We start from the raw sequence: 27,267 nt of genomic DNA, 5'->3' as shown, positions 1-27,267 counted from the left end.
AAGGAGCAATAATTGAAATCATAGTTTCTTAGGCACGTCACTGGAATGCAAGACACTTCCCTTAGAGCTCCTGGGTATGTAATAATGTAGAACCACATTTTCAAAATCTTTCCATTTATTTAAGCTACATTATTACTACTAACTTTCTAAAAGGCACTTGCACAGACTAGATGGGTAGCATGTCCTCTGGAAAAGTCCAGCTTGTCAAAACAAAATCCTTTTTGCAGAAATGTGACAGCTTCACAGACTCAAATTCAGAGCAAAATACCAAAGATATTGGTATAAAGCTCACTAAAGCTCAAAGCATCCAAATAGCTCAGCAATGCAGGCAATCCAATAGATTCACTGTCAAATCTCCTTTTGCAGATCAAAGCTTTGAATTTGGTTTTATATTCGGTGAAGCCTCTTGATTATTTAGTTTACTAGGTCAGTCTTTCTTACCATATTATTACACAAAAGGAAATGAGTCCAACATGAGATTATATTTTATAGCTGTGACTAGCTTAGATTGTACTCTTTGAGCAGCACTGTACAGAAATACCCATGCTAGGCCACACTGCAGAGGATAAGTAACTATCTGTTTTTATTTGCATGGACACAAAAACCAACCAACCAAACAAACAAAAAAATAAAACAAAACAAAAAAAAACCAAACCAAACCAAACCAAAACAAAAAAAAACAACAAAAAACCCAGAAAACAGAACAAATGTTCCTTAGCTGCTTGACAAGCCTGGAGAACAAAGAACAAACAGGAGGAACTGGAACACACTGAGGGTTAGTATTAGAACAAATGTTTTAAATTTTAGAAGAGAAAATTTCAGCTCTCTCAGAGCTAAATTGGGAAGTATTTCATAGGAAGTGTCAATGGAGGATAAAGGAGATAGCACGTGCCAGGAGTTCTTCTAATATTCTCTTCCTGGAAGCACAAAAACAGTTCATCTCCTTTAAAGATGGAGATAGAGCAAGAGAGCACCTTGGCTTAACTGTAAGCTCCACAGCCTGTTCAAAAGAGAAGCGTTCCAGAGTTGGAAAAGCAGACAAACACCTGTCAAGAACCACAAGGGCATTGCCACAGTGCACAGAAATGCAGACAGAAAACCAAAAGCTGAGCTCAAATAGAAATTGGCCAGACATGTAAAAAACTATAAGAAAGGGCCAATTAATAGATGCAAACTAGAAATTACTCATAGATCCTTAGTCAGTCATTCAGAAACAACCCTCCAGTAGGACTAATTGGGTGACAAAACCACCACTACTTTTAAAATTTAAGCTTGATATATATGTTAATTTGATCAAATGAAACCATAAACAAAGCTACCAATCAGACTGGATGAAAATCAAGAAGGATTTTTCTCCAAGTAGGGAATTCTGGTCTTCTGTTTGTATTCACTGCAGCCAGTGGTCCTTCTGACATGCTCTTGTTTGGGTTGGTTTTGGTTTTGCCTCCTCTCAGACTCATAATTCATTCAGCCATACATCTTACTGGAAAGTGTGTCTTTTATTTTACCTTGAATGTCAAGCATATTAACAGTCTCTGATACTAGGACAACAGAAAAACAACACATTAGAAAAAGTGACTTATGAAGCATTGGTTAACTTAATACAGGACTCTGCCTTAATTTAAAAAATGGATTTTAAATTCTCATGGGAACTGTGCCTTTGCTCTTTATGAAAAAGCGAGCAATACACTTCATTAGCAAAGCATACAATGAAAATTACACACAGTTGGCTTGAAATGAAAAAGGAAACAGCATAATAAACATTGCAGCTGGTCAGCCACCAGTTAGACCTTTCTCCTTGTAAACCTGCTTCTTCAATTTGGCAATGCAGTCCTTGAGCAGAAACAGCAAAGGGTATATAACTTGATACTTCATTACACAGAACTGTTACATTGGGGTTGTGCAAACATTTTTACATCTTTAATTTTGTCAAATCATAGCTAAAGCGGGCCATGTCAGTTTATTGCTCTTTTTTAATGGTATTTTCATATGAGTTCAGTCACCCACATGGAATCTTTCAACATTTAGTAGTTGACAGTACCATCTTCAATAAAACCTTGGTCCTTGAGCCTGTATTCTACCCTTGCATTTCACCTTGGTTTTAAGCAGAGCTGCATGGGAAAACAGGTGACATTTCTTCTGTGATGAGTCCCAGTATCTGTCTTAATTCATAAAAATCTGATAAAATGCTTTCACTCACATCTGGAGCAATGACATATGAAATGTACATAAGGCAATGAAAATTGCACACGTATGAAGTCAAAGCCAGCCATAAAATATTCAAAATCAAATACTCTGTATGTTGGCTGCATGTGAAATATTTCACAGTTATTTATACCTGGCCAATGCCATTTAAGACCTAATTCTGCTCCCAGTGGGGTTTCCAGCAATTTTGCAAAGGACCTTCTTTGGTAAAAAGAAGTAAAAGGAGAATGATAGGACATTAAATACTAAATACCAAATACTATAGTTAGTTTTATTTCTATTAAAATTTAAAAACACTTGAGAATCAACCAGTGCAAGGTATAAAAAAAACTGACTGGAGTTTTGGAATGTATAACCTTTGAGATCATTATTTATAATACTTTTAATGTCAGAGGTACTTTTGTTCCTTCTTATGGGATTACTGCTGGTCACCTTCCTGAGATTTGAAAGACCATGAAAGACAAGCACCGTAACTATTCCTCTAAATTTTCATATCACAAATCAATAATTCGGTCCTTTTCTAAATGGATCTCTCCCCACAATTACACTAAAACACAGTGATGGGTCACAAATTCCAGGGGGCCCAACTGGTCCTGGCATTCCTGGAGTGCCACGATCTCCATCTTTCCCAGGCTGCCCACGCTCTCCAGGACGTCCCTCCTTACTCATGCCTGGTGGACCTTCAGGACCTTAATAACACACATGCAATAAATAAATAAATGCATTTACTATTAAAATGAAAATGATCAAGTATGGAGTCACAACACCCCCACTCTTCGCTGAAGTATGCAGAGAAAGAAAACTTAGTTTCCTGCAAAAGACACTTCTTGTTACAAACTGTTTATATATCTATGTAAACAACATGATATCTTACAAAGATTTTTTTAAAGCATGTGGAAAACACTTTAAATAAAGACAGCTTTTAAAGCAAAATATTAAAATCTGCTTTAGTACACTATTCTACTTTATCATATAATCTGGAGCCACCATGGCACGAATCAGTCTCCCTATTTCTATTTGTTTCTCTGGCTTTGGATAGCACCCTAATATACCTTCCAAATGCTCAACTTTACATTTTGTATGCATACACTAATATTATGAAGAATATTTTCCCTCATTAAGCAATGTTTACAAGTCACATGATCATATCAGGGCTCAGTTTTCAGATACAGTTGACTTCAGGGTCCATCTATCAAGAAACGGCAGTCTCAGATACCAATCTCTACAGGACCCATCTTATATTAAATAATGTATTAATTATTAAATGATGTATATGGCAACTTATAAAGTATGCAAGAGACAAGTATTACCCTAAAATATTTGGTAAGTAAGATGTGTACAAACTATGTAAGTTTTTCCAAATTACATCAACATATTTCCTAAACCACACTTTAAAACCTTTTTAGCATGCACTGAATCTGCACACCTGAACCATCCCTCACCTGGGGGTCCTGGGGGGCCTTGGATCCCAGGAACACCAACTCCTTGACTGCCTTTTGCACCATTCTTCCCTGGCAGTCCTGTGAATTAGCAAACACATGCATATCTTTGCACACCATTTTCATCCAACAAAGTCAGAAATCAGCATCTGATAATATTTATTGAATTAAATGTGTAATATTTGAAAAAGCAAATAATGGGATGCAAAACAAGCCTTTTCTTGTAGCTTGCGCAGTGTGACTGGGTCCTAAATCATGCTAATTTCTACTGAATTTAGAGTTCATGTAGCAACAGTTAAGCAGACAGCCACTATCAGTTGAGGGAACAGATGATAGGTAACTAAGAAATTTGATGTAATTGCCTTCCTATCAGCAAAGTTTTTAATATGTTGTATAAAGGAGGTGTAAGTTTTTTATCATAATCCCTGTGGAATACAGAATATATAGAAAATATTCCACAAAACACGCAGCATAATTAAATCTCCACCAAAGAAATACTCGGGGTCAAAATATGAGCTCTCTTAATAATTTACTGGTACAACCCAGTAAATTCAGTTTCTTCATAGATATATTACTTATTTTTCCAAGTTTTATGGAATAACCAGAACTGCTAGTGTCAGCTCCAGAGGAAAACTGCATATTCTCCTGTTGGAGATTAAATTATAAAAGTACTACAGGCAAATCATCATTACATACAAAATGAATTTGGTGTGCTAGGTCACAGATAGTAAGTCACAAAGAAAGTAAATATTTGTCAACAATTTGTCTGCTTACCATTGACACATTACTAACTAGCTGTTAGTTTACACAGCTTTACTGATTATTTTGATGCTACCAGTTACCAAATTATGGACCCCACCCAGTCTCTTCCTCTAGTTCCAGACTATATATGTGTACTTAATATAAAGTTCTGCAAATACATCACAGAAATCAATTGGAATGCTTGGACAGCTGAGTTGCCTGAAAGCATAAACCTTAGCCTGCCTAAAAAGAATCCAGAATGTTTACGAAAATCATAAAGAAAAGAGCAAAAATCCCTTTGAAATAAAAAGAACAGGAAGACAAAAAGTCAGGAAATCAAAAAGAGTGTAAAAAGTTGTCAGATGTCAAAAATCAGCACAGATAGTAAATAGCCAGTGAATAAATACTGTTCCTTAAAATAGCAGAAACAAATAAGTTTGGAAGAAAAGAAGCCAGAAGACATGGAAATACTTTGAAATCTATGTCTAGGCATATTTGATCTAAAAAAATAATCTAATGCAGGTAGAAACATTTACATGAGACTAAGAACTCTCTAAAAAGATCAGAACAGAGTTTGACTATGGCAGAACTGAACAATAACTATCTGGCTGTGTTCCTGTATTCTCTCTCCTGTCACGTGTACCCTGAATGTGGTGAAACACCCACACTGCTCCATGTTCACAATTCCATTCAGCCAAACAAGCCCAGCTATTCTCTTACTCCACCCTGCATCAATCCCATTCAAAACTAGAAGCAGAAAACCAAGGCATAAAGGCCTTTAGCACTGTGACACACACACACTGTACCTCTTGTCCCACGAGCCCCAGGGCGACCTGGCATGCCCATCAGCCCTGGAATGCCATCATTCCCTGGTAAACCAGGAAACCCTCTTGGGCCTTCAGGGCCTCTTGGACCTGGTGGTCCTGGAAGTCCTGGGGGAGCACTTTGGGACTGACAATGGTTACAGTTTTGTAGTCTTCCACTCTGGAGAATGGCAGGCAGCTGGGCTGTGAGAATTCAAACAAAAAATTGCTTAAAGTGTTGTAACAATAGAAGTATTGCTCCCAACCACTAATACAAAATCAGTTCCCCCTCTTAAGAGAATATAATACCTTTAGAAACAACATGGTAACTATGGAGCCTGTGATGTGGAAATATTGTTCCACACGCATAGGAAAACAAAGAAAAAAATTGCAATATAAAACTTGCTTTCAAAAAAGATTTTCTATAATTATCAGGAAACTTCTTTAGTACTTCAAACAAGGAAACAACAGTAAAGAAGCTTTCAAACTTACTTCTCAGTACATCTGAACACACCTGTCGAATAAACTCTTCTGAAAATTCTCGTGCCTGAATTGAACAGAGAACAAAGCATGCAATTCTTTCTGGTTTTTAAGGCACCCAAAATGAAAAGTTTGAAGTCCTATACATACAGGTTTTCCATCTGATCCAGGTGGTCCTGGGGGTCCTCTATCTCCTGGCTGACCTCTGAGACCAGGAGGTCCAGTCAAACCCTGGACACCAGATTCTCCTTTTTGTCCACTGATGCCTCGAATGCCTGGATCTCCTTTCTCACCTTTCTGGAAAGAAAAATCAATGAAAAGCCAATTATATGTTCACAGATCATCTGGAAGGTAGGTAGCACCAAACAAACATATTCTGAGAAATCTTTATTGAAGTTCTTCATAAAATTAATGTGACGTAAGAAAAAATTAACTTGATATTGATGAGGTCTATTTTGCTAAAACATACTGAAGTTTTCAGATACCTAAGCAGCTGTTTCAGATAAAATTACCAGAGAGAACTAGAAATAAATTAACTTTCTTAACTTTCAAGACACATTTTACTGTTCATTATTAACACATGGAAGGAAGGATTTTATTCACTTTTTCCTCAGAAGCAGAAAAATTTTTATAGAATGTTACAATCCTTAGAAGGCCAGAAAAATTGGATGTGAAATTCTGGCACCACTGAAGCTCCTGGAAACTTACAATAATAATCAAGCCTTTAAACTTATCTCTGCAGTGTAGACAAAGGAAAGAAAAAATTATTTCAGTTAGGGATTTTTTGCTTCATTTTTTTTTCATCTGATTGATGGTAAGTGTAGTCTGTTTTCTTCACTGGAAAAGGTAAAAAAATGCTGAAAAATATTTTGATATATCTTCACCAAAGCAATGGTTCTATGTATGGAATTACCCACTGCAATAGCTCATGTGGAACTCTTTCCCTGCTCTGAAGCCAACAAAACTTTAGTATGTGCCCAAGATTAATGTCGGTATCCTATGTTTGCTCCCTTATGAGTTTTTTCTTCCTTTGTTTGCACAGCTTCTGCATAAAATTATCAATTGCTGAAAAATTTTCTTTCTCCTCTTCCAAGTATTTTAGGTGGAATTGTGAGAACAGGACTATTATATATGACAAACTAATTGAAACAAATGATAAAAGGTTAAGAAATACTCTCATGCATATGGCCTCAACAAACTTACAGTGAATTTTAAATTATGGTATTTCTATTACTTTGTAACATCTCCTATATTACTTATCTTCACATCAGAAAAATCTTCACATCAGAAAAATTCAAAGCTTCCTGGCTTGGTCTATATTAGTGACAATGCCCAGAATTCTCTACATGAATTACTGCAGGGTAACAAGCTTTAAATTCAGTGTCAGATTAATCAGTTTTATGAGTTAGGCAGTGAAATCAGACAGGTAGCTCATGCTCTTTAAGAAACAGAGAAATGAGACAAAATGTGACAGATGTCAGTCAAGTACCTAGGAGTACTGCTGGAGGGGTGGCCAGTTCAGAGGCATGACCTGAACAGCAGTCCATACCTTCAAAAAGTCATACATTAATTCAGATACAACTTCTTCCAAAGTTGCAGTTGTAATTTATTTTCTTGATATTGTCATCTTGAATGTTGTAGTCACAGGGAAGGGATCCTCTTAGTTACCACATGTAGATTTGTACTTGCTCATTTCAAATACATAATTGCAAAGGTGTTTTTTTTCATTTAAACAGTCAGCAAGGCTCAGAGATAAACACATGGTGCTTATGTAGCTACCTGGGGCTATACTAGAAAATATATGTGCTGAAAGCTCCTACAGCTAGGAGGGGTTTTGTTTTGTTTTAAATTTTAATTCCTTTTACCCCCATGGACTATATTTACATAAAAGACTTGCAAGCTGAGCTATCTGAACTAAATATTAAAGGGGCTAGAAGGCATTATGGACCAGAGAATACTGGGGAAATAGCATCTACTGTAGAACAACATTAGGGGCAAGAAGCCAGCATAAAAACACCAGGAGAAAATGTTGGAAGCATCAGCAGAACTGCCTGAAGAACTTGCCAAGAAACAACTGAAACTGTAGGGGGAAAATTTTCCACAGTATATCTTGGTCTTTTAATGCTCAACCACATCCATGTGAGGCCTTGTTTGCTGACCCTTGCTATTGGCAAAGAAAAGCAAAGAAAGGAAAACAGCTCAGTAAGTGCTGAGACTCATAGGCTGAAGAAAATTTAGAAATCAGAGTCTAACAAAAGCCATATTTTATAGAACTAGAAAATAAACTAATTTTATAGGTTGGATAAGTAAACACAATGACGTCATTATAGCTTAATACATAGTAAGAAGTTATTTAAATTAATTTCCAGTAGAAATATTTTATTGCCGTGATTTACAATACTTAAGGAGACTAATACAATAGCATACAAGGAATCTTTTACCAGTTTGACAATAATTTAGCAAAACACCTATAAGCCAAACCACCACTGAAGTATTTATTACAATACTCACAGAAGCATATGAAAAAACTTATAGGTTAAAATGGATAAGATAATTTTATTATCAGAATGGAAATTCCAATTAATGCATCTGGCTACTGATATGCAGCAATGCTTCATGGAAAAAGAATCAATAAAACATATCTAAATAACTTTGAAAGAGAATCAGATTAATGGAAAAGTGCATACTCTTATTTTACAAAATATTTCTATAAATAAATAATAACCAACAAAATTAATACTATAAATACCAATTTTTAAACAACATGCAACACAATGATTCTTTTTCTCTAGTTATTTTCTTTAGTCATTTCCTCTGTTCAACCAATCCTTTCTCTCTTTTTCTGTTGGTTGGTTTCCTGGCTTTTTAATTCACTTAAAGTATATGCTTGGCTTTAATAATTTTTAATGACATGTATATCTTATTCTATCTCTTTATAATCAATACTTCTTTCTCTGCTATTTTTCAATTTCTCCTCTGTTGCTTAGAGACATGTGAGTACAGAAGACTAAACACACATTTTACAGATCACATAATTTGCAGAAACAGAGTAATTTTGTAATTCTATATTTATCATTGCAAAAATACGTACCTCTCCTCGTTCTCCACTCAACCCTTCTACTCCCTTTAAAAAATAAGATGAAAAAGAAATTCAAAATGCAGGCTGAACCAAATTTCCTGGAATCAAAAATTAATATTCTTTGTCCTTTGTTTTCAGCAATCACAAATGTTAATTTTTAAAGATTCTTTGATTGCTATAGTACAAAAAATGAAACTGCATATAATGATGAAAAATATATATCAGGTGAATGAACACTTCAGTATTGCCTTTAATATCATGTACCAAGAGGATAATTTGGGAATGTATCACACATATTATAAACATATAAACATAATACAGACTTAAGAAACAAAACCTTATTCATTTTACAGAAGAAGTAATGTGTCCTAGCAGAAGTAAACTCCTGATTCATTTCAGAGCCTTTGAAATACAGACTCAGTGGTAAGGCAGATTTTTCATGCTAGCAAATTATTTTGGTGACATTTCTGCCAAGTGGCTCCGTTATGTCCCATGGCAAGATGGCAGTTCACTTTTCTGATTCACTCTTACGAACAAGGAAGTCTTTATTGTGTCTTAAGGATTTTTGGAAAGATCTTGTGTTGTCTACTAAATTACTGATTTTTTTGGTTGCTGACCAAACCAGATAAGCATAGGAAACAATTTTAGACTCAGTCTGTATTATTTTTTCAGCTTTCTCCAAAAAAAAGCAAGCAAGCAACAGAAATTCACTTGCATCATTCTATCTGAAAGAGAAATGTTTTCTTTCACTATCACTTTGTTTTCCCTTATGACTAAAATAATAAAGATATGAAAAAATTGTCCATTATTTGCAAAAAAAAAAATCAGATAGTTTAAATTGTTAAATGTTAATCTAGGACATTACATTTGGTTAAATCAATGACCCATCTTTTTCTTTAAATTATTTCTTTTTTAAAAAATCTGCTCAAGTTTAATAATGAACTATTTTCAACCTACACATCTCTGAGAGTGTTAGCTAAGACGCAGTCTAGACCTCCTGCCCAGAATCCCTGGGAATCGGGTCCATCTAGCTAGACGGGCAGCTGTATCAATGCTGTAATTCTGAAAAAAAGCAACTCTGGCTTCCTTCCAAGTCTACTTTTAGATATGTACCTCTAAAAAATACTTCTCTGTTTAGACACGACATAGATTATGCAGTTAACAAGTATTTATAAATACTAACAGCTATTTTCTGCAGAATAACAAGATTGCCAACTATGACACAATCAGAATGCATTGGCCTAAAGAGAAACAACTGGATCTCACTTATTTACAGCTGAAACAGGAAACATCTGTAATTTATGAGCACAGAAGATGTCAATAATGACTCCCAGTATAGTCTAGGAGGTAATGAATTATATGAAAGTGTAGCATGGAACATGCAAAATCTTAACATCTCAAGTATCACTACTACAACCTGTACACAAAAGCCACTTTTTTCTGTTATCTGCATTTTATATTACTTATAACTGTTTTATAAAAATATTCTATAATTAGGGCTTTACTACAATAAAAGATATGCACTTATGGTCTGTTTCTCAAGATAAAATATCACAGAACACAGAAACATGTAGGTTGGAAGTGACCTCCTTGGATTCAACTTCCTTTGCAGAACAGATGCAGCTTGATCAACTCAACATGCTGTTCAGACAGGTTTTGCCACAATATCTATGAGCAGCCTGCTCCAGTTTGACCACCCTCAAAGCAAAATGTTTTTTCTGTATATCAAATTCATGTGTTCCAACTTGTGCACTTCCTCTCCTCCTTCAAGCGTGCACAGCTGAGAGAAGTGTTGCTCCATCTTCTCTGTATGTGCCTATATTTGTTATTTTTAAAATTCTAAGTGTTTAACAGGTAATTTATATAAGCATGTTATCATGTTGTACATAAATATAATTCACCTGATGCAGAGACCTATAAGTGTTGATGAAAGAAGTGTTAAGAAACAAATATGTATCATAGCCTTAAACCAGGATCACTATGGCTCCCATGAAGTAGAATCACTCTTTTAACAGTACCTGTAAGCCTGGATTTCCTTGTCTTCCTTTTTCTCCTTTCAGTCCCTTCAGAAAATAAGCACATTTTATAAAATATAGATTTATCTGGTACATGTAATTAAACTATCAAAAAAAATAACAAGAAGAAGCTAAATACTACAACCTCATTCTAAACCAGGACAAATCAATCTGAAAAGTTACTCTTCAAAGAGATCAGAGCAGAAACTGTGCAGAATAAAATTTCTACCCTGAACACTGAGAAACCAATCCAGGATCCAAATAATGATAGGATATTCTTCTTTTTCTTGTAGGTATTTCCATGATTTTAGATAACAAGGAGGAAAATCCCACATGCTAATAGCCGGTAGGCAGAGGCCAGGTGGAGTTAGTTTGACTGTTTTTGTGATCCTGCAGTGCCCTGCAGGCAGGGACACAGCACATCCTGCAACAGCCCTGGGTGATGTCCAGGCATCTGGGGCAGCAGCACAGCCTGCAGCACTGTGCCTGCACCATTGCTAGGAGCACACAGCTCTGCTCAGGCCCCCAGAAATGCAGCTGAAAACTCATGCTGGCCATACTGGGCAGATTTCCTTGAAGGAGAGTTATTGCTGCTATTCAAGTTAACCTTCTGTGGAGTTCAATCTTAAAAAAACCCTGTATGAATTAATACCTAATACTGGTATAAACAGCAAGGCCAGATGATTTAATTAAAAACAAAGTTGATATACCTGGATACCAGTGTCACCTTGGTTTCCTTTCTCCCCCTGTAAAACATTAGAAGAAAGGTCTCAATTTAAACATGAGTCACCTCTAAAACATGTAGTCTGTGCCTTAATTTAACACAATAATTACAAGAGAAATATCTAGCTTTTTCTTGTACTGAAAGAAAACAAATCACTTTTTCCCCATATACACAAAAGAAAGTCCAGAAAGCTATACTAAGAAAGGACTTTGTCATTAAAACAATTATCAAAAAGAAAGTGGATACTCATATAACAAGTAAAAAACTAAAAAAGAAAGTGGATATTCACATACCAATTAAAAAAATAAAAAATACAACATAATGAGGTGGCAAATCCAGCAAGATTTTATCTACTCAGTGCATGGGAGTGGAGGGGATGTAGAAAGGAAGGGAGGCAATGTTTCTCATGGGTTAAATTTTAGCTGATTGCACCACAGCATGCAGAAGTTATGCAAAAAAAACCAAAAAAACGTATTTTTCACCACAAAATCCTATATATTTAAATTAAATCAAAATATTTAAGGACTAAGCTTCATTTCTACCCACTTGTTTTGCCTCAAAATGTTTGAAGTAAATAATAGTGAGGGTGCAAACAGTACTTAGAAGTCAGGTATGTAGTTTTATCAACTTCTCTGAAAACTATTTAATTGACATTGGAGAGAAACAGGCTGTGCATGAAAATTATTCATTCCAAATAACAACAGAGGTATAAAATATGTACTCTGAAAATGTGCCTAGCTTTCTTCATTAATTGAAAAGGAAACTTGAAGTTATGGGAGATGGCTCTTACTCTAACTCTGACATCCTATGTTTAAATAGACATAAATCAAAATGCTGAACCATGAACATAGTAGCTCAGGAAACAAATGACAGATCTGTAGAGAGTGGGCAGAACTGCATTTAATAAATAAAATAATTAGAATGGAGATTTTTGGGTCTGTTTTGTCACTTCTCTTGTAAGAGCCATAACTTTGTGTATTTGGTTGTTTTGTTTTTTTTTCTTGGGGGGGCAGTGAAAAATAAAAGAATGTTTAGTTAAATGTTAAACAGTAGTGGAGATTTTTGCCATGGGAAATATTTTCCTGATTGAAAATCCCAGAACATAAGAAGATATTTATGCCAGCTGTAGTATTTTGCTGTATTGTACTTGAATGTAAAATATTCACTTGTTTCAAGTTTTAAAATCATCTATAGCTGAAAGGCTTCACTTTTACTGTCAGACACCCAAACTGTGCTTTTCTTCCTGAATAATTCCAGTTTGTCATTGGACTTGTAACTCCAGCTAATTTGCATCTTCATATAAAGTAAATGACCCATTCAACGACTTCTTCCATTTAAAATTTAGAGAAGTTTCATGAATTTTAACAAAATCATCTTTCATAAAATATTATTGTCTTAGTACATGTGCCTTATATAAGCCCTAGATATTGAATATATAGTGATAATGAAACTAATTAAACTGTTGTTATGACACTGACTCCATGCTCTAGCCAATGTAAGGCATATCCATATATGTGTCTACTGACATGTGAAGTACCCTAGGATATGAGTACATGTATATGAGGCTGGAATATATGACATTGGACATACAAGAAACGTGTGCTCTCTGGAGCAGAAGATGAACTCTGTTGGAACACTTCTGCATGGGGTTTTCATAAAGCTTTAATTATAACACCACCTTTCTATCTTACTATCTCTTTACCCTTCAGTCTTTCTCTTCCTATGAAAGTGAAATGCCTGATTTAATTCTATTTCTTTAATGCCATATTGGGTCTGGCTGAGACGGAGTTAATTTTCTCCACAGCAGCCCTCACAGTGCTGTGCTTTGCAACAGTGGCTAGAAAGGTGTTGATAACACACCAGTGCTTTGGGTATTGCTGAGCAGAGCTCCCTGCAACATCAAGGCTGTCTCTCCAAATCCCCCCCTCTTCCTGTAAGCTAGGGCAGGCAAGATCTCAGCTGGAGACACAAATTCAGGCTAGGTGGAGAAGGGATTGAGAGCAGCCCTGCAGAGAAGGACTTGTGCATGTTGATAGATGAGAAACTTAACATGACCTGGCAATGTGCACTTCCAACCCAGAAAGCCAGCTGCATCTTGGGCTGCATCAAAAGCAGTGTGGCCAGCAGGGCAAGGGATGTGATTCTCCCTCTCCACTCTCCTGAGACTCCACATGTGCCCAGCTCCAGGGCCACCAACATAAGAAGGAGATGGATCTGCTGGATCAAGTCCAGCAGAGAGCCATGAAGATGATTAGCCAGCTGGAGCATCTCTCTCATGAAGAGAGACTCAGACAGCTGGGGTTGTTCAGTCCAGAGAAGAGAAGGCTCTGGGGAGACCTTAGAGCAGCCTTCCAGTACCTAAAAGGGGCTTAGAAGGGAGCTCGAGAGGTACTTTTCAGAAGGATCTGTAATGACAGGACAAGAGAGAATGGCTTCAAATTGAAAACTAGGTTGATTAAGAAGAAAAACTTTATTTAAAGGGTGGTGAGGCACCCATGACATGACACATGCTGCTCAGAGAAGGTGGGGATACCTCCTCCTGCTGAGGGCTCAAGACTAGGTTGGATGGGGCTTGGAGGCGCCTTGTCTAATGGAAGGAAGTGTCCCTGCCCACAACGTGGGGGCTGGAACTAGATGATCCTTCAGGTCCCTTTCCGCACAACCCTTTTCATGGTTCTATGACACAGCCAGGACAGATGACCTAAACTGAAAAGGATATTCCATACCATATGATGTCTGCTCTGCAAAAAAAGCTAAAAGCAAGGGAAAGGAGAGGAAGTTTCATTATTTTGACGTTTGTGTATGTGTACTGAGTCCTGCTTCCTGGGAATTGGTGGGACAACACATGCTGACAGGAAGCAGAGAATAAATACTTTGCTTTCCTTTGCTTCCACACATGGCCTTTCCTTCTACTTCTTTAAACTACCTTTAACTTGACCCATTAGCTTTCTCCCATCTTATTTTCTTGATTTTTCTCAGTCCTGCTTAACAGGGTGTGATAGAGCAGCTTCATGGGCACCTGGCATTCATCCAAGGTCAACTAGCCACAAATGCCTTCACATCAAGGGCTTTATCCTTCAGAAGAAAATTTTCAGGATGGAAACATTATTGCTTTAAATGTGTCCAACTGTTATCTAATAATTATGCATTTAGAGAAAGGATTTTGTTAAATAATGATAATTCATAAGAAAAGAACTTCCAAAAAAATATGGAATTAATGTAAAATTGAAAAAAAACACTTACCTTTAATCCCTGGGTACCAGGAATGCCTGGGTAGCCTGGTTCACCTGGAGCCCCTGGTACTCCTAGATCTCCCTGAGTAATACAATAGCTGTGTATCAGTGATGTGCTGTGTGTAAAAACACACATTGCATGTTTCTCAAGGCCACATGATATGCTTTGGCTATGATATTTTAAAATTTTATAACTGAAGATGATTGAAATATCTGAAGGATTTTTGAAGGGATGGTGAATATAGATAGAATAGATATCCAGTATCTATTTTTATTGTCTTTTAATACAGTACATGTTTCAATATTACACAAAAAATACTACCTCAAGCAATGACAATGTTTGCAGGTTAGAACTTAATGAACATCTGATTTTCATAGCCTAAAATCTAGTAAAAAATCAGTAAGAATAAGTCATCAAATGGATTTTGGTGCAATGTGATGTTAACTACTGTTTTACTGTGAAACAAACTGCCTTATAACCAGGGGAAATAATGGAAAATTGTAAATCATGAAAAAGTAAATGAATCCCTTCTTTAACTAGAACATTTCCAGAATCATATTTACCTTGGCTCCTGATGATCCTGGTTTCCCTTGTATTCCTGGTTCGCCTTTATCACCCTATATAACAATGCAGGAGTGTGGCTGATACATTATTATGTTTTGTCACATGTGGTATGACTAGCAAACATAAACAGACACTGCTGAGAAAATGACTCTTAATAACAGGCACAGGTAGTGATTGAAAGGCTAAAGTTTTTCTCCATTACAGGCAGACTGAAGGTTTAACTTTCTCTCAGGAAAGATGAGATATGATGGCAAAACCTGATCTGTCAGCTTCTGTGCACCTGTCCCATCTCCACCTGCCTCACTTGCCTCCCACAGTCACACCAAGTTTGTATGTACTGACTTCACATTTCCATTATCTTATTTAATTGTCTAAGTCAAAATATTTATGTTTCAGCTTTTATTGCAGCCTATGGAATTAGACATATATTCAACATCAGGATTTGCATTACAACTAAGATTTATTGACTACTTCATGATGGACTTCTGTAAGAATGAGCTTATTAAGACTGATTCTCTAAGAAACAGCTTATATTCTAAGCGAGATAAATATATAAAATAAAATCATTTTTCACAGATAAAAATAAAGTGAATTAATTTTTAGTTGCATCATAGGTATTCAATCTTCTTGACCATAGAAAGCATTGACACTTAAGAAAATGCTACTGTCAGTACACATTTATAAATAAATGCATATGACTTTTGGATGTAAAAAAATGTATGGAGGGAAAGAGATCTAAATGTAAATGCAACATTTGGGGAATGGATTCTAGATTCTTAAATATTCTCTAGGACATACAATTCAATGCTTACTTACAATTTAAAGCAATTTTGGATTAAATTAAAAGGTTACACTAGCCAATCTGGATTTGTAGTATTTATTTTAGCTTTTGAGAACATTGGGAAAATTAGTTCTGCCTGTAGCTGTAGTGCAATCAATAAAGTTGCATCTGAAATAAGTTTGGCTCCTTGGGTGGAAGAAACAGCACATAACATTTAACACAATTAAAATATAAATAAATATAACATTGGAAAGTTGAGATGTATACTGAGAATTATCTGGTTTCCAGCATTGCAGAACATTTTCCAGGACTGTAAAGCTGAAACAGTCTCATGACCATTTCTGCAATTGTTAAAATCCCACGGGATGACAGGCGCCATTTACTGAGTTATATTAACCTCTCTTGAGACTGAACTATTGTAGAAGGTAACACAGGGGAAATCATACAGCTGCTCACCAATATTCAATTCAAAATTCACCAAAAAATGAGGTGCAAAATCCTGGCATTGTCCACATCAAATTTGCATACAAAGCAGTCGTTTATCAAAGTCACAAGCAAATTGACTCAAACACTTACCTTAGGCCCAGGAGCTCCAGGTAGACCAAGTGAACCTTCTGGTCCCATCAATCCCTATTTATTTATGAAAAAGACAGAGACATTTCTCTACTAAAACAGGAATAATGAGCTCGCTATTGTATTAGTAGCATCATTATTCTATATCTTAAGTGAAATAAACAGGAGATACAATGTCTTGTATCTTATATATATAGGCTATAGTTTTGATATAGTACAGTGGATTATTTAGACCTTCTATGGTCTAATGAAGGGCCACTGTGCAATGAAAAAAAAAACATGAGAAAAGAACAGTGCTGTCATGGAATATTCCTGAGGGAAAAAATTCTGCAACTTAAGACCCAGTCTGTAATGCATCCTTAGTTATAATTGAAAGTGACACAAGTTTCTTGGTTTCTGTTTAACGTTTCCAAAACCAGCAAAAGTATTTTGGCATTTCACAATTCTCTTTCTCCTTTCTGACCTGTGTCCCTCAAAGGTTGCCATGACTTGATTCCTTGTGCAAATTTATGAAGATTTATCAGGAGCAGTTAATTTTCGGGGCCACATCTTTGCATCTTCTGTAAAATCTTCAGAGTTAAATTACTAATTCAAAAACCCAATAGCTTCTGCCATTTCAGATCATGACACTTCAGCACATGTACAAAGCCAAAACAATCTCTTGGACTCTTTGAATGGAATTATGTTCATAAAGGCATGTTTAGTTGCATGTTCCCTACATAAAATAAGAGCTAAAGAGTATTAAATCATCAAAGGGCTGACTTCCTTTATTTCTGTTTAAAGCTATTCTCAACTACACATTAGAAAAGAAATCCTGCTTTGAAATCATACTTTCCAGGAAGGAATTCCCATTAATCGTATTTTCCACATCTGGTGTTAACAACTGTCTTTTTCACCACTTCATCCCACTTCACTTTTAGTCTAGAACATGCATCAATAAAAACATTATTATTGTTTTATTTCGACTTGCTTAAATACTGTGAAATACAATCTGCTATAAGAGTATGCTTAAGAAGCAGCATAAAACAAAAGCATAATGATACAGAAAGTCAAACAATTAAATAAGGCCTGGAAATCTAACTTGTCAGAGGTTACATTTTATCAATTATTCCAACTGATAATATTTTCAAAATTCACTGCTATTTAATATATAACTGTTACTTAATCTTCGCTTTCATATAGATAAAAACAATCACCTTCAATTCAGAAATAAATGTTAGGAACAATTCACTCCCATGACATTATCTCAGACTTCTTTCAAAAGTCACATGTAATCAAAACCAGATATAATTTCTCACACAGATAGCAACTCAGCTTTGCAAAAAAAAATTAAACTTTATTTGCTAAAACTATTGTTTCTGCAATAGAAGAGAAAATTCAGAATACCCAAAACAAGAAGTAATTTTCTGTAGCCATGGTTTTCAGAATTTTATCAGTTTTCTGGTATTCCACCTGCGCTTTACCATTAACCAAAGATTACTACAAATTAACCACATATTAATTCATGTTTCTTGCCTGCTTTATCATACATAAATACAGACCACCAATACTTTCCATCAATAAATACAATAAACTATTCTTTAGGCCATAGAGACTCTTACCACCTCACTAGATCATTTCTAGGGAAACCTACATCAGACTTTGGATTACAGAAGTGGCATATGCTCACCAAAAATATCCCTCATTCATTTTATCTCATACAAAGCACAAACACTGTATGTACAGAAGAGCTTATATTTTTTCCCTTTTTAATTAAATCATCCATGTGTATATATCCAACTGACCTGCATGCACACACCAGAAAACGCAAATGAGAAAATACATTTAGTATCATTAAAGGTCAAGAATACATCTTGGAAAAGGAAATAAAAATACATCAGGAAAAGGAGAAATAAAATCCATTTTTCCTGGTTTCCTTTCTTGCACTTTCATTACAAAGCCATATTTAACTTGTTTTGTTTAAAAAATTACACAGAGACTACTAAATGAAATCAGTACACTGCAAGAAAGAAACTTTCAGATGCAGTATAGGAAAAACTTGTGAACATAATCTGAAAACTATAAAAAATTAGATGAGAATGTCTTGAACAAAAATACAGAACAATTCAGGGACATAATATGTAGCATTATATTATATTGTCCTATTTTCCAGAGCTGACATTATATGTCAGGTAGATTAATAAATTGCTGGTGTTGGCAATGCAATAGGGATAGTCATTACTGAAGAAGAACTTGTTACTGAAAAATTTTCCCAAGCTATTAACAGACCATCCACAAGCTTTCCATCTGTGTTTTCTGGAACAAACATTTTCAGTGTGACTAATACAAGGAAAATCCCACTATCTTTTCTGGTTTAAATTCCCTAACACCATATAACATATTCAGATATTCCATGCATCAATCTCCTATTTAATTTATCAAGTGACAAAAAATACATTAAATAAATTGACAGGAAAGCGGAATAATTTTTTTTCAAGTGTATCATGAACCAGATGTTATTTATCTGAATAAAATTTGAAGAAAATATGGTACGTGAGTTAAATAAATATGAGCACTCTGCAATCCCACAAGACTTTATTGGTGTTGATGATATAGCCTTCCCTATGGCATTTTGTTTAACTTTGCTCAGAAAGAAATGGAGAAAAAAACCCAGTAACAGGCAATAAAAATAGTTAGGAGGCACAGGTGAGAGAACAAATGTTCATGTGTTAACTAAGAGTAGGGACATTTGAACTTCAAATTCAGGACATGTGAACTTCAAGTTCAGGCAGTGTTTTATCCAAATTTGATCTGGACAACTGCAATAACTGGTTTTCAAGGAAATCTATTTTTTCCCAGAGATCTTTAGGAGGTAGCTGGAAAAGTCCTCTAAGTTCATGAAAAGAAAATTAACCAGTGTACTCTCCTTATGCAAAAAAAGGCTTTCTGACAGCTGTAATGTAGTGATAGTGCCTGTGATAGTCAGGAAAGGAAGAGATGCTGTTTGGATAGGGGGTAAGTGTATACTGTGTAGGAAATTCTAAATTTACCGGATGACAGAGTAGTCCAGAATTTTTAAAATCTTAAACTAATTTCAGTGTCTCCAACAAAAACTCCATCAGTTGTAACTGATTATATATTTTATTAATGAACGGAGAGGAGAGGGAAGAGGAAGAGGAAGAGGAAGAGGAAGAGGAAGAGGAAGAGGAAGAGGAAGAGGAAGAGGAAGAGGAAGAGGAAGAGGAAGAGGAAGAGGAAGAGGAAGAGGAAGAGGAAGAGGAAGAGGAAGAGGAAGAGGAAGAGGAAGAGGAAGTATTTTTTCAAAATATTCAGAAGCTTAAAGTAATGGCAAGGATAACAGTAAAAGACATTTCCTAGCTTTCAGCCAGAATTTCCGCACTGCAAATATGTCACTAAGCTAAAAAGTTACATTTGCCATAGCCTTGTCTTTCCAACCTGCAAATGGTATTTTGCTCATGCATTTGCCATTGCATGTTTGTTTATGACAAACAGAGAATGACAACACCACAATTATTTGTTCATAATAACACAATTTTGAAACTTACAGTATCTCCTGGTGACCCTTTTGCTCCAGGTTGACCTGGTGGTCCAATTTCACCCTGTATTTTTTAAATAAAGAGAAAAATTCTGTGACTAATGCATGTATACTTAACAATTTTTTATGCATCTTCTTTAACTATGCAGATTTAGTTAGTTAAAATTGTTTCTCAATGCATTATGAAATTAGCATGGTTCATTTTAAACTCTTCATTCCTTCTGGAATAGTTGAAATAAAACCTAAAAAGAGATTTTTTAAACACGACATGAATTGTCTCCATTCTTTTGCAGCATGATTTGATGTCATAAATCCCCACCATGAAAACTCTTCTCCAAGCCTGAACTCTTAGTTTGGAATAGGTATATATAGTATAGGTTTTAACTGTGTTTTGAATAACTAATAGTACCTTTTGTCCTTTTGCTCCTTGATTTCCAGGAATTCCAGGAATTCCCTGAGATGGAAAAAAATAAAACCTTTTAAATACATGGAATAATTTCACCATAAATCTTTTAGCATTTGCCTAAATGATTTGGGTTCAAAACATGGGCAGGGACAAGCAAAACAAAACAAAACAAAACTACAAAAATGAAATAAAAACCAACAACAAAAAACCTTAAGACTAACAAAATCCCTCAAAACACCAAAAACACATATAAGAAAAATCTTCAGCTGGAAACATGCAGACTACTCTAGGGATACAGTGAAACTCAAATGTTGAACTGTTCCCCACTGCTTTCTTTGCAGGAGTCTATGTCTACTGCTCAACAGGCTCACATGCTCTTGCTTGCCCCAAAACCCTGAATGACACATGGAAAGAAAACACTTTACATTATCCATAAAATTTCCCAAACAAGTTAAAGCAGAAGCCCTGGTCAATGGGACCATCAGCATGACAGATCATATTCCCTAAAATACAGTGACTCTAAAGAGATGGATACAGTTTCACTCGATGTATACTAGCTTCCACCTTGATAAATACTCGAAGATCTCTGCCATTTCCTCCTCCTCATTGCTCATTCAGCCCCACAGCATATCTCACCTTTTTCTAACAGTGATCATTTAATCGAACATGATTCAGGTTAAAACAGAACTCCGTATATGCTTAATGCAGAAGTCTACATGTCTACATTCAGTTAGTCTATTTTTCCTCTCAAGTAAAAACTATTTAAATTTGTTAGACAGACAATGTTCTTACTTGTACCATAACTCAGCTACAGCAAGAATTTGGCTAACAGACTTTACATTTTAATCTAATATTGAAAATAACATGTTGCATGAAGACAAGACTGCTCCAAACACCACTGAAACAAACGTATTCTATGGGAAAAAATAACGTGAATAACAACCATAACCTAACAGTTCCCATATGGATTACATCCGTGCAAAAGATAGTTCCATTGTTTTGCAGTTTACACATGCTTTTAGTAAATAATGACCCCACCAAGTAGAAACAGTTCATTGGTCAACGGCATATGAGTTAACAATTACATCCTGAGCATTTTACAGGCCATCGAAAATCCAATGTATTTATCATTAAAGGAAGAGATCAAATAGTGCAATAAAAAGAACTTGAAAATAATGCCTCATACAGAGACTGCCACTCACTTTATGTTACGTAACTCTTCTTAACTTTTGTCTAAAACCTTCTTAGATCTTTTGTACAAATACAGAGATGAAAAACAGGGCATGCTTTTCACCACATTTAGGAATTTCCAGACCAATCTATGAGTTCTCAATATAATTTAGCATAATCATAACATTAATAATGTAGTTATTTCAGGAGCTGTAAAATATAAAACCAAATTATGAGTGTTTGTACCTGTAATATAAACCAGAATTTAATGTATGCTGAAAAATATCCCACTAGGCAGCAACCTTCTTGTCCTGAATGTACCAGAGATTTCCAGTTAGATTTCTATGCAATTTGGAGGGCAAAACAGTTCCACACACTTATTCAACACAACAAATGATTTACCATGATATAAGCATGCCTAGAAGAAGAAACACAATGTCCTGCTGAGCTGTTTTGATCTTTCTTGGTTAAAATAAATTGCTGGTTCATGAAAATTAATTTTATATCAGTGACAAAGAAAGATGCAACTCAAAGAACAAGAATTGTAAAACTAAGTCATATTTCCCTTCTTCCCCCCCTTTTTTTCCCCATTCTGACTGATTCTGCACTACTGAGGTACGTGGAACTTAGGCTCTTAAGTCAGTGAGAGCTGGTCTAGACCCTTAGAATTCTCTTATGGTTCATTGACATTCGCTCAGCTAAGAATGAATATATCACTTATGATATATTCTGATATATTCTGATGTGAGTGATTTCCAGAGTACATGGGGTGGAGATTTTCATTACTCTCCACATGTAGGTTGGCACAAAAAGAGAATGAAGTGGCTAATTTAGTTATAAAGAATGAGTATTTCCCATGAGTTATTTTTCTGTGTAGCTTCCATGGTTAAGTAATTACAAAGACTAATTTCTGTAGGATCAGCTCCAGAATATCTTAAAAATTAGAATTGGTTGCCTTGTAATTATCGATCCTAATCTATTACTTCCATTTACATGGATAATCTCTGGTTATGCCAATTAGAATTATTTGCACTTACTCAGAAGACAGTGCATGTTGATATCTAAAAGGTAGTTTAGATATCAACAGTTTCTTACCTAATTTCTAAGTCAAAAGCCAAATCAAGCTTTGCAAAGGTGTCTTGTTCCCAAATAGAGATTTCATTTACAATACAAATCCTTAGAATCTGAGCATCCATTTTTTTGAGGCTCATGAGTAATAAAACATTTTAAATAGGAAGTCATGTTTAATAAGATGACATAACACTAATTAAACTGTCAAAGAAACCTTACCTTAATTATCAAAAAATGCATTCTAACTTTCAAGTAGGAGGCCAAGCAATTAGTTTTACTTCGTTTGTAAGACAATTTTTTTTTAAGATTATATTGCAACTAAAATTATCACAAATGCCTGTGTTTAATCAAAACTTAATATGAAACACATTCATCATGCAATTTTTCTGCCGCTATGGGAGAAACAATGTTTGGAACTGCTACAAATGGGAAAACTGCCACCCACTGGGAGTAATAGAATCAATGCTGTGGAATAGTTCATGATTCACTGGCCTGTAGAAAAAAAACCCTGCCTTTGGGAATGTCCTTTTCAAAGCTATCAAGCACATTTTGTTCACATAAAATATGAAAAGGAGTTGTAATTTTAAAGTCTCTTTTTCCTTGTCTTTCCAGAAAATGCATGCATGTTAAATGGTTCATAGAAATCACGTATGCAGTTATAATAAAAGTAGCATTACATTTCTAGCCAGAATATCTAAAAATCCAACTATCTATTGTGCTTTACTGATTTCTTTCCTTGTATGAGTTGGAGAATTTCTATTATTTGGAATCAGTTAATTTGTTCCCCTTTTTCTTTTACATCAAGTTTCATGTAAGGTTTATTCAGTATTCCTTCATATTTAAAAATTAAATTAATCACAAGTACTGCCTCAGTTCTTTCAGCATCACCAATCTGACTTCGTCAATAACCCTTTCTTCATTCCAATGCCTTCCTCCATTATTTGAAATTTTCCCTTAAATGGGAAGTCTTCCCTTACCCCATAAAAGCCTGTACTATTATTCATTATTTTAGCCTTAATCAGGAAGTGCTATAATGACATGAAATGTAAAGCCAATTAGATAGTCTAGGAAATCTAATTCCTTGGTTTAAAATCACATTTATTCTAAAAATTCTCAACTGTAGTTTTATCACATACTGCTGAGTTTGTGCCTAAAAACTAATGTCATTGTGTACCTGCCTGGAAGCTAACCAAGATTTTTGGAGACTGGGTAAGAACTGCTGTCATTCTTTATCCAGCTTCTGTTGCTTGTTTAATCATTTATCTTCTACCCTGTCTCACTTATGCGTACCTAGAAGCCTCTCTAAGGTCTGGTTAGGCCTGGGGAGGCTTTGCAGGATAACCCCAGGACCTAAAGTGACACTTGAATGCCATGTAGATAATTGAAGTAATCTCTAGTGTCACTGACAGTGCTGTGGGATAGCAGATCTACCCTTTGAAATAGAAGTCACTCTGCTCTAAAAACTGTGCTGTGCATGCCAGATGCTGCAGCTGTCCTCATACTACTCCAATGGCTCTTGGTGGCCATGCCCAGGCAGCCAAATCCCACACACCTCGATGTCTACTTCTGTCTCAGTATCACTGCAAAATGAAGCTCTTCTTGGTATGCAACCAAATCCCTGGATGCAGTCTTCCTTGGCTGCAGCCTGCACAGCTGGGACTTCAGAACACCCAAAAGCATTAATTTGTTTCTGTTATGATGATGAACCTCAATTATGAGACTTACAAAATTCTGTATAAATATTTTATTTTATTCCAGTTTCAGCAATTTAAATACATCTTCCATTCTTTGATAATATCTGGCAGATAAAATGGATTTAACTGTAATAGAATGGATTTAACTGTAAGAGGAAAATGTTTTCACAATCCCTGGAAAAATTTTCTTTTCGTTAATCATGAGGTATCTATTTTTGTTTTGGATTATATTAAACAGATGGACTTTCTTCCATGTAGCCCCACAAAAAAATCCATTAAGGAAATTGCCTGGGGCCTTATATAGAATTTAACTAGATGTAAGCATTTTTACTTAAGACACAAGCTACATTTCTCAAAATATTTCCTGCTTTTTCTAGCTAGTACCAGGATTATTTGCATCCCCCTCATGGTTAACTGTATGCTTGCAACAGCAGAAGAAACCATGCAGAAGACCTTATTTTTTTTAGGAAAAAAACCAAAACCTATTTTAGTCTTAAAATAAGTATATATTAGCTCATTTCTAGTCTTTATTTTCTGCTACTGTCTTTAATATTCCGCATTTCTTCAGTGCCTGGTAGGGCAGGATACCCTACTACAGAAAGTAGTATTATCCCTTTGGAAAGTAGGAATTTCTAGGCTACAGGTAGCACCCATAATCATAAAATTTATCTCTTCTCTGGAAGATGTGAAATTAGAGTATTTTCAAAAGTTCTTCTGTTATGACCAAACTGCTTTGCAGTCAATTCTCCACATAAATTTAGGCAACTTTAGTATAATTGTCTTTATTATCTTATTTTCTTCTGATAAAAAGATGTGTTTTCTAGCATATATGAGTTTTCTGATTTATGTTTCAATCAAATGGTTTCTTCCACTCTAAAAAATCTGCAATTCTGACTCTGGGAAGACCCTAAAGGGTCTTACATAAATTACAGCAATAGAACAAGATACACAAAAGACAGCTATCTATCCACATGTTCCCATGATCCCTTTAAACACCTGGAAAACACAACTCTTTATGTATTACTGATCCTTACTTGAAAAAGCCCTACTTGACAATGCATGACAGATTTACTGGAGACATGCAAAAAAGTACAAGTCAAGTCATAATTTGGATGAAAGTACAATACTCAAAACACTTCTTAAAGGATTAGAGCAAATCCTTAATAATCTTAATAGAATGGGACAAACCAAATTTGGATAATGTATAAAACTGGAAAAGAAATTCAATGAAGCAGAATCTGCTACTACTGAGTAGTTGCAATTGATGGAAGGAAAAGGGCTACGTACAAAGAAGCATTCCCACAGACATAATGACTATCCACCAGACCAGCAGAGCAGCTTTTAATTAAGTTCAGGAAAGGGAAAAAGCATTACTAAGATCTTTGCAGTTATAAGACCGCAGTTTTCAAACACTTTTTTGGCAAATCAGTTATTAGCAATAAAACACATATGTTAAATGTGGAACAGAGTGACCCCTATTGCATTGCCAACAACATAGACCTTGGAAAACTACAATGTGAAAGCTGGAAATACTAATAGAAAATGAAAACTGTGTATATCTTGTCACAGGCTGAAACTGGTGTCACTCTTCTTGTAAAGATCCCTCAAAAGTATGAGCATCAGACTTGCCAAATCTTTATGGATCCAAAGGTGGGCAGACAAAATTGTACCCCCAGCTCTGCAGGTGACACCATGATGCCATCCCTCTGCTTATCGTGCTAGCACCAGCCTTAGAGAGTGGAAACCAATATCCAGCCTGTAAGAAATCTTACAGATTTCTAAACACTGACAAACTGACCCACATTTGACACTTAAACACACTGATACTCCAGCAGTTACAAGCCTTCAAAATGCTTTAAAATGTCTCCACCACTTCTTGTGAAGAAAAGCTTATGAGGGTCCTTGAGCACCCAGCACACATAAGACAGGGCAGGCTGAGGCCAGCAGAGCCTCCCCAAAGGTCACTGAGGGCTGCTCTGCTCCTCACATCCAACACAGAACCAGAGTTCTGTCCTCACAGCTCACACTGATGCAGACGGACAGAGCTCTCAGCCACATCTCTTGCCCATAGTATGGAGCGACTCAGTTAATTAGCAGTACGTAAGGTTAACAACATATCGTGCTCTTTTTTCCTTTTCTTTTTTTTCTTTTTTTTTTAATATGGTGGATTCTGTGCAATTGGTCACAGAACACAGTAAAAGAAAACAGTAAAACTGTGTTCCAAAAGGGATTCTAAAATTCCTACAGAATTGGTCCATTGCTGGCTATTAAGCAGGATGGGCCAGCCTGCATTTTTGGCTAAGAAAGTCCCAAGGCTCTGACAGAGAGAATCTGGCAGTAAATAACAGGTGAAAAAAAAAAATTTTCTATATAGCCTTATCCATTCCCAGAGAAAAAGTTCCCTGACAACTCCTTTGGTCCAAGTCTGTTTGGCAGTTGTTACCTGTTTAAGAAATAGCTAAGAAAAATTGGAACAAAGGCTGGGACCAAACCTCTACAGAGCACAAAGAAAGAAAATCACACCTTGACTCCTTCAGCAATCATTAAGGCTAAATTTAATTACTAAAAATAACTACTCTAGCAAAAATTAATTTGCACAGTAAGAGGTAAAGGTTGCTTTTAAAAATGGTTTAATAACATTAGCAGAAATATTTGTTAAATCTTGCAAATTGATTTAAATTCACTCTGATTAAAGATCATGGTGTTTTGTTTTGCTCTGTTTTGTTTTGTTATGGACCAGAAGCCAGACTGTA

General features: G+C 35.6%; 1 protein-coding gene across 1 annotated transcript in view; it reads right to left on the bottom strand.

Annotated features, from left to right (window-relative positions):
• Positions 1-1,480: 1,480 nt before the first annotated feature.
• Positions 1,481-27,267, bottom strand: part of COL21A1 (collagen type XXI alpha 1 chain) — a 67,650-nt gene continuing 41,863 nt past the window's right edge. The window contains exons 18-30 of the mRNA XM_088162260.1: positions 20,583-20,627; positions 20,184-20,237; positions 16,642-16,695; positions 15,284-15,337; positions 14,730-14,801; positions 11,473-11,508; positions 10,766-10,810; positions 8,760-8,792; positions 5,819-5,965; positions 5,681-5,735; positions 5,192-5,392; positions 3,648-3,725; positions 1,481-2,894 (exon numbers count right to left, since the gene is read on the bottom strand). Coding sequence (XP_088018386.1) covers positions 2,707-2,894; positions 3,648-3,725; positions 5,192-5,392; positions 5,681-5,735; positions 5,819-5,965; positions 8,760-8,792; positions 10,766-10,810; positions 11,473-11,508; positions 14,730-14,801; positions 15,284-15,337; positions 16,642-16,695; positions 20,184-20,237; positions 20,583-20,627 — 1,062 coding nt within the window. The 3' untranslated portion in view covers positions 1,481-2,706. The remainder of the gene's footprint in view (positions 2,895-3,647; positions 3,726-5,191; positions 5,393-5,680; positions 5,736-5,818; positions 5,966-8,759; positions 8,793-10,765; positions 10,811-11,472; positions 11,509-14,729; positions 14,802-15,283; positions 15,338-16,641; positions 16,696-20,183; positions 20,238-20,582; positions 20,628-27,267) is intronic.

This window comes from Sturnus vulgaris, chromosome 3, assembly GCF_052056855.1.
Source record: "Sturnus vulgaris isolate bStuVul1 chromosome 3, bStuVul1.hap1, whole genome shotgun sequence".
Taxonomy (NCBI): domain Eukaryota; kingdom Metazoa; phylum Chordata; class Aves; order Passeriformes; family Sturnidae; genus Sturnus; species Sturnus vulgaris.
The sequence above is the reverse complement of the archived record's forward strand: the minus strand, read 5'-3'. Positions and strand labels throughout refer to the sequence as shown.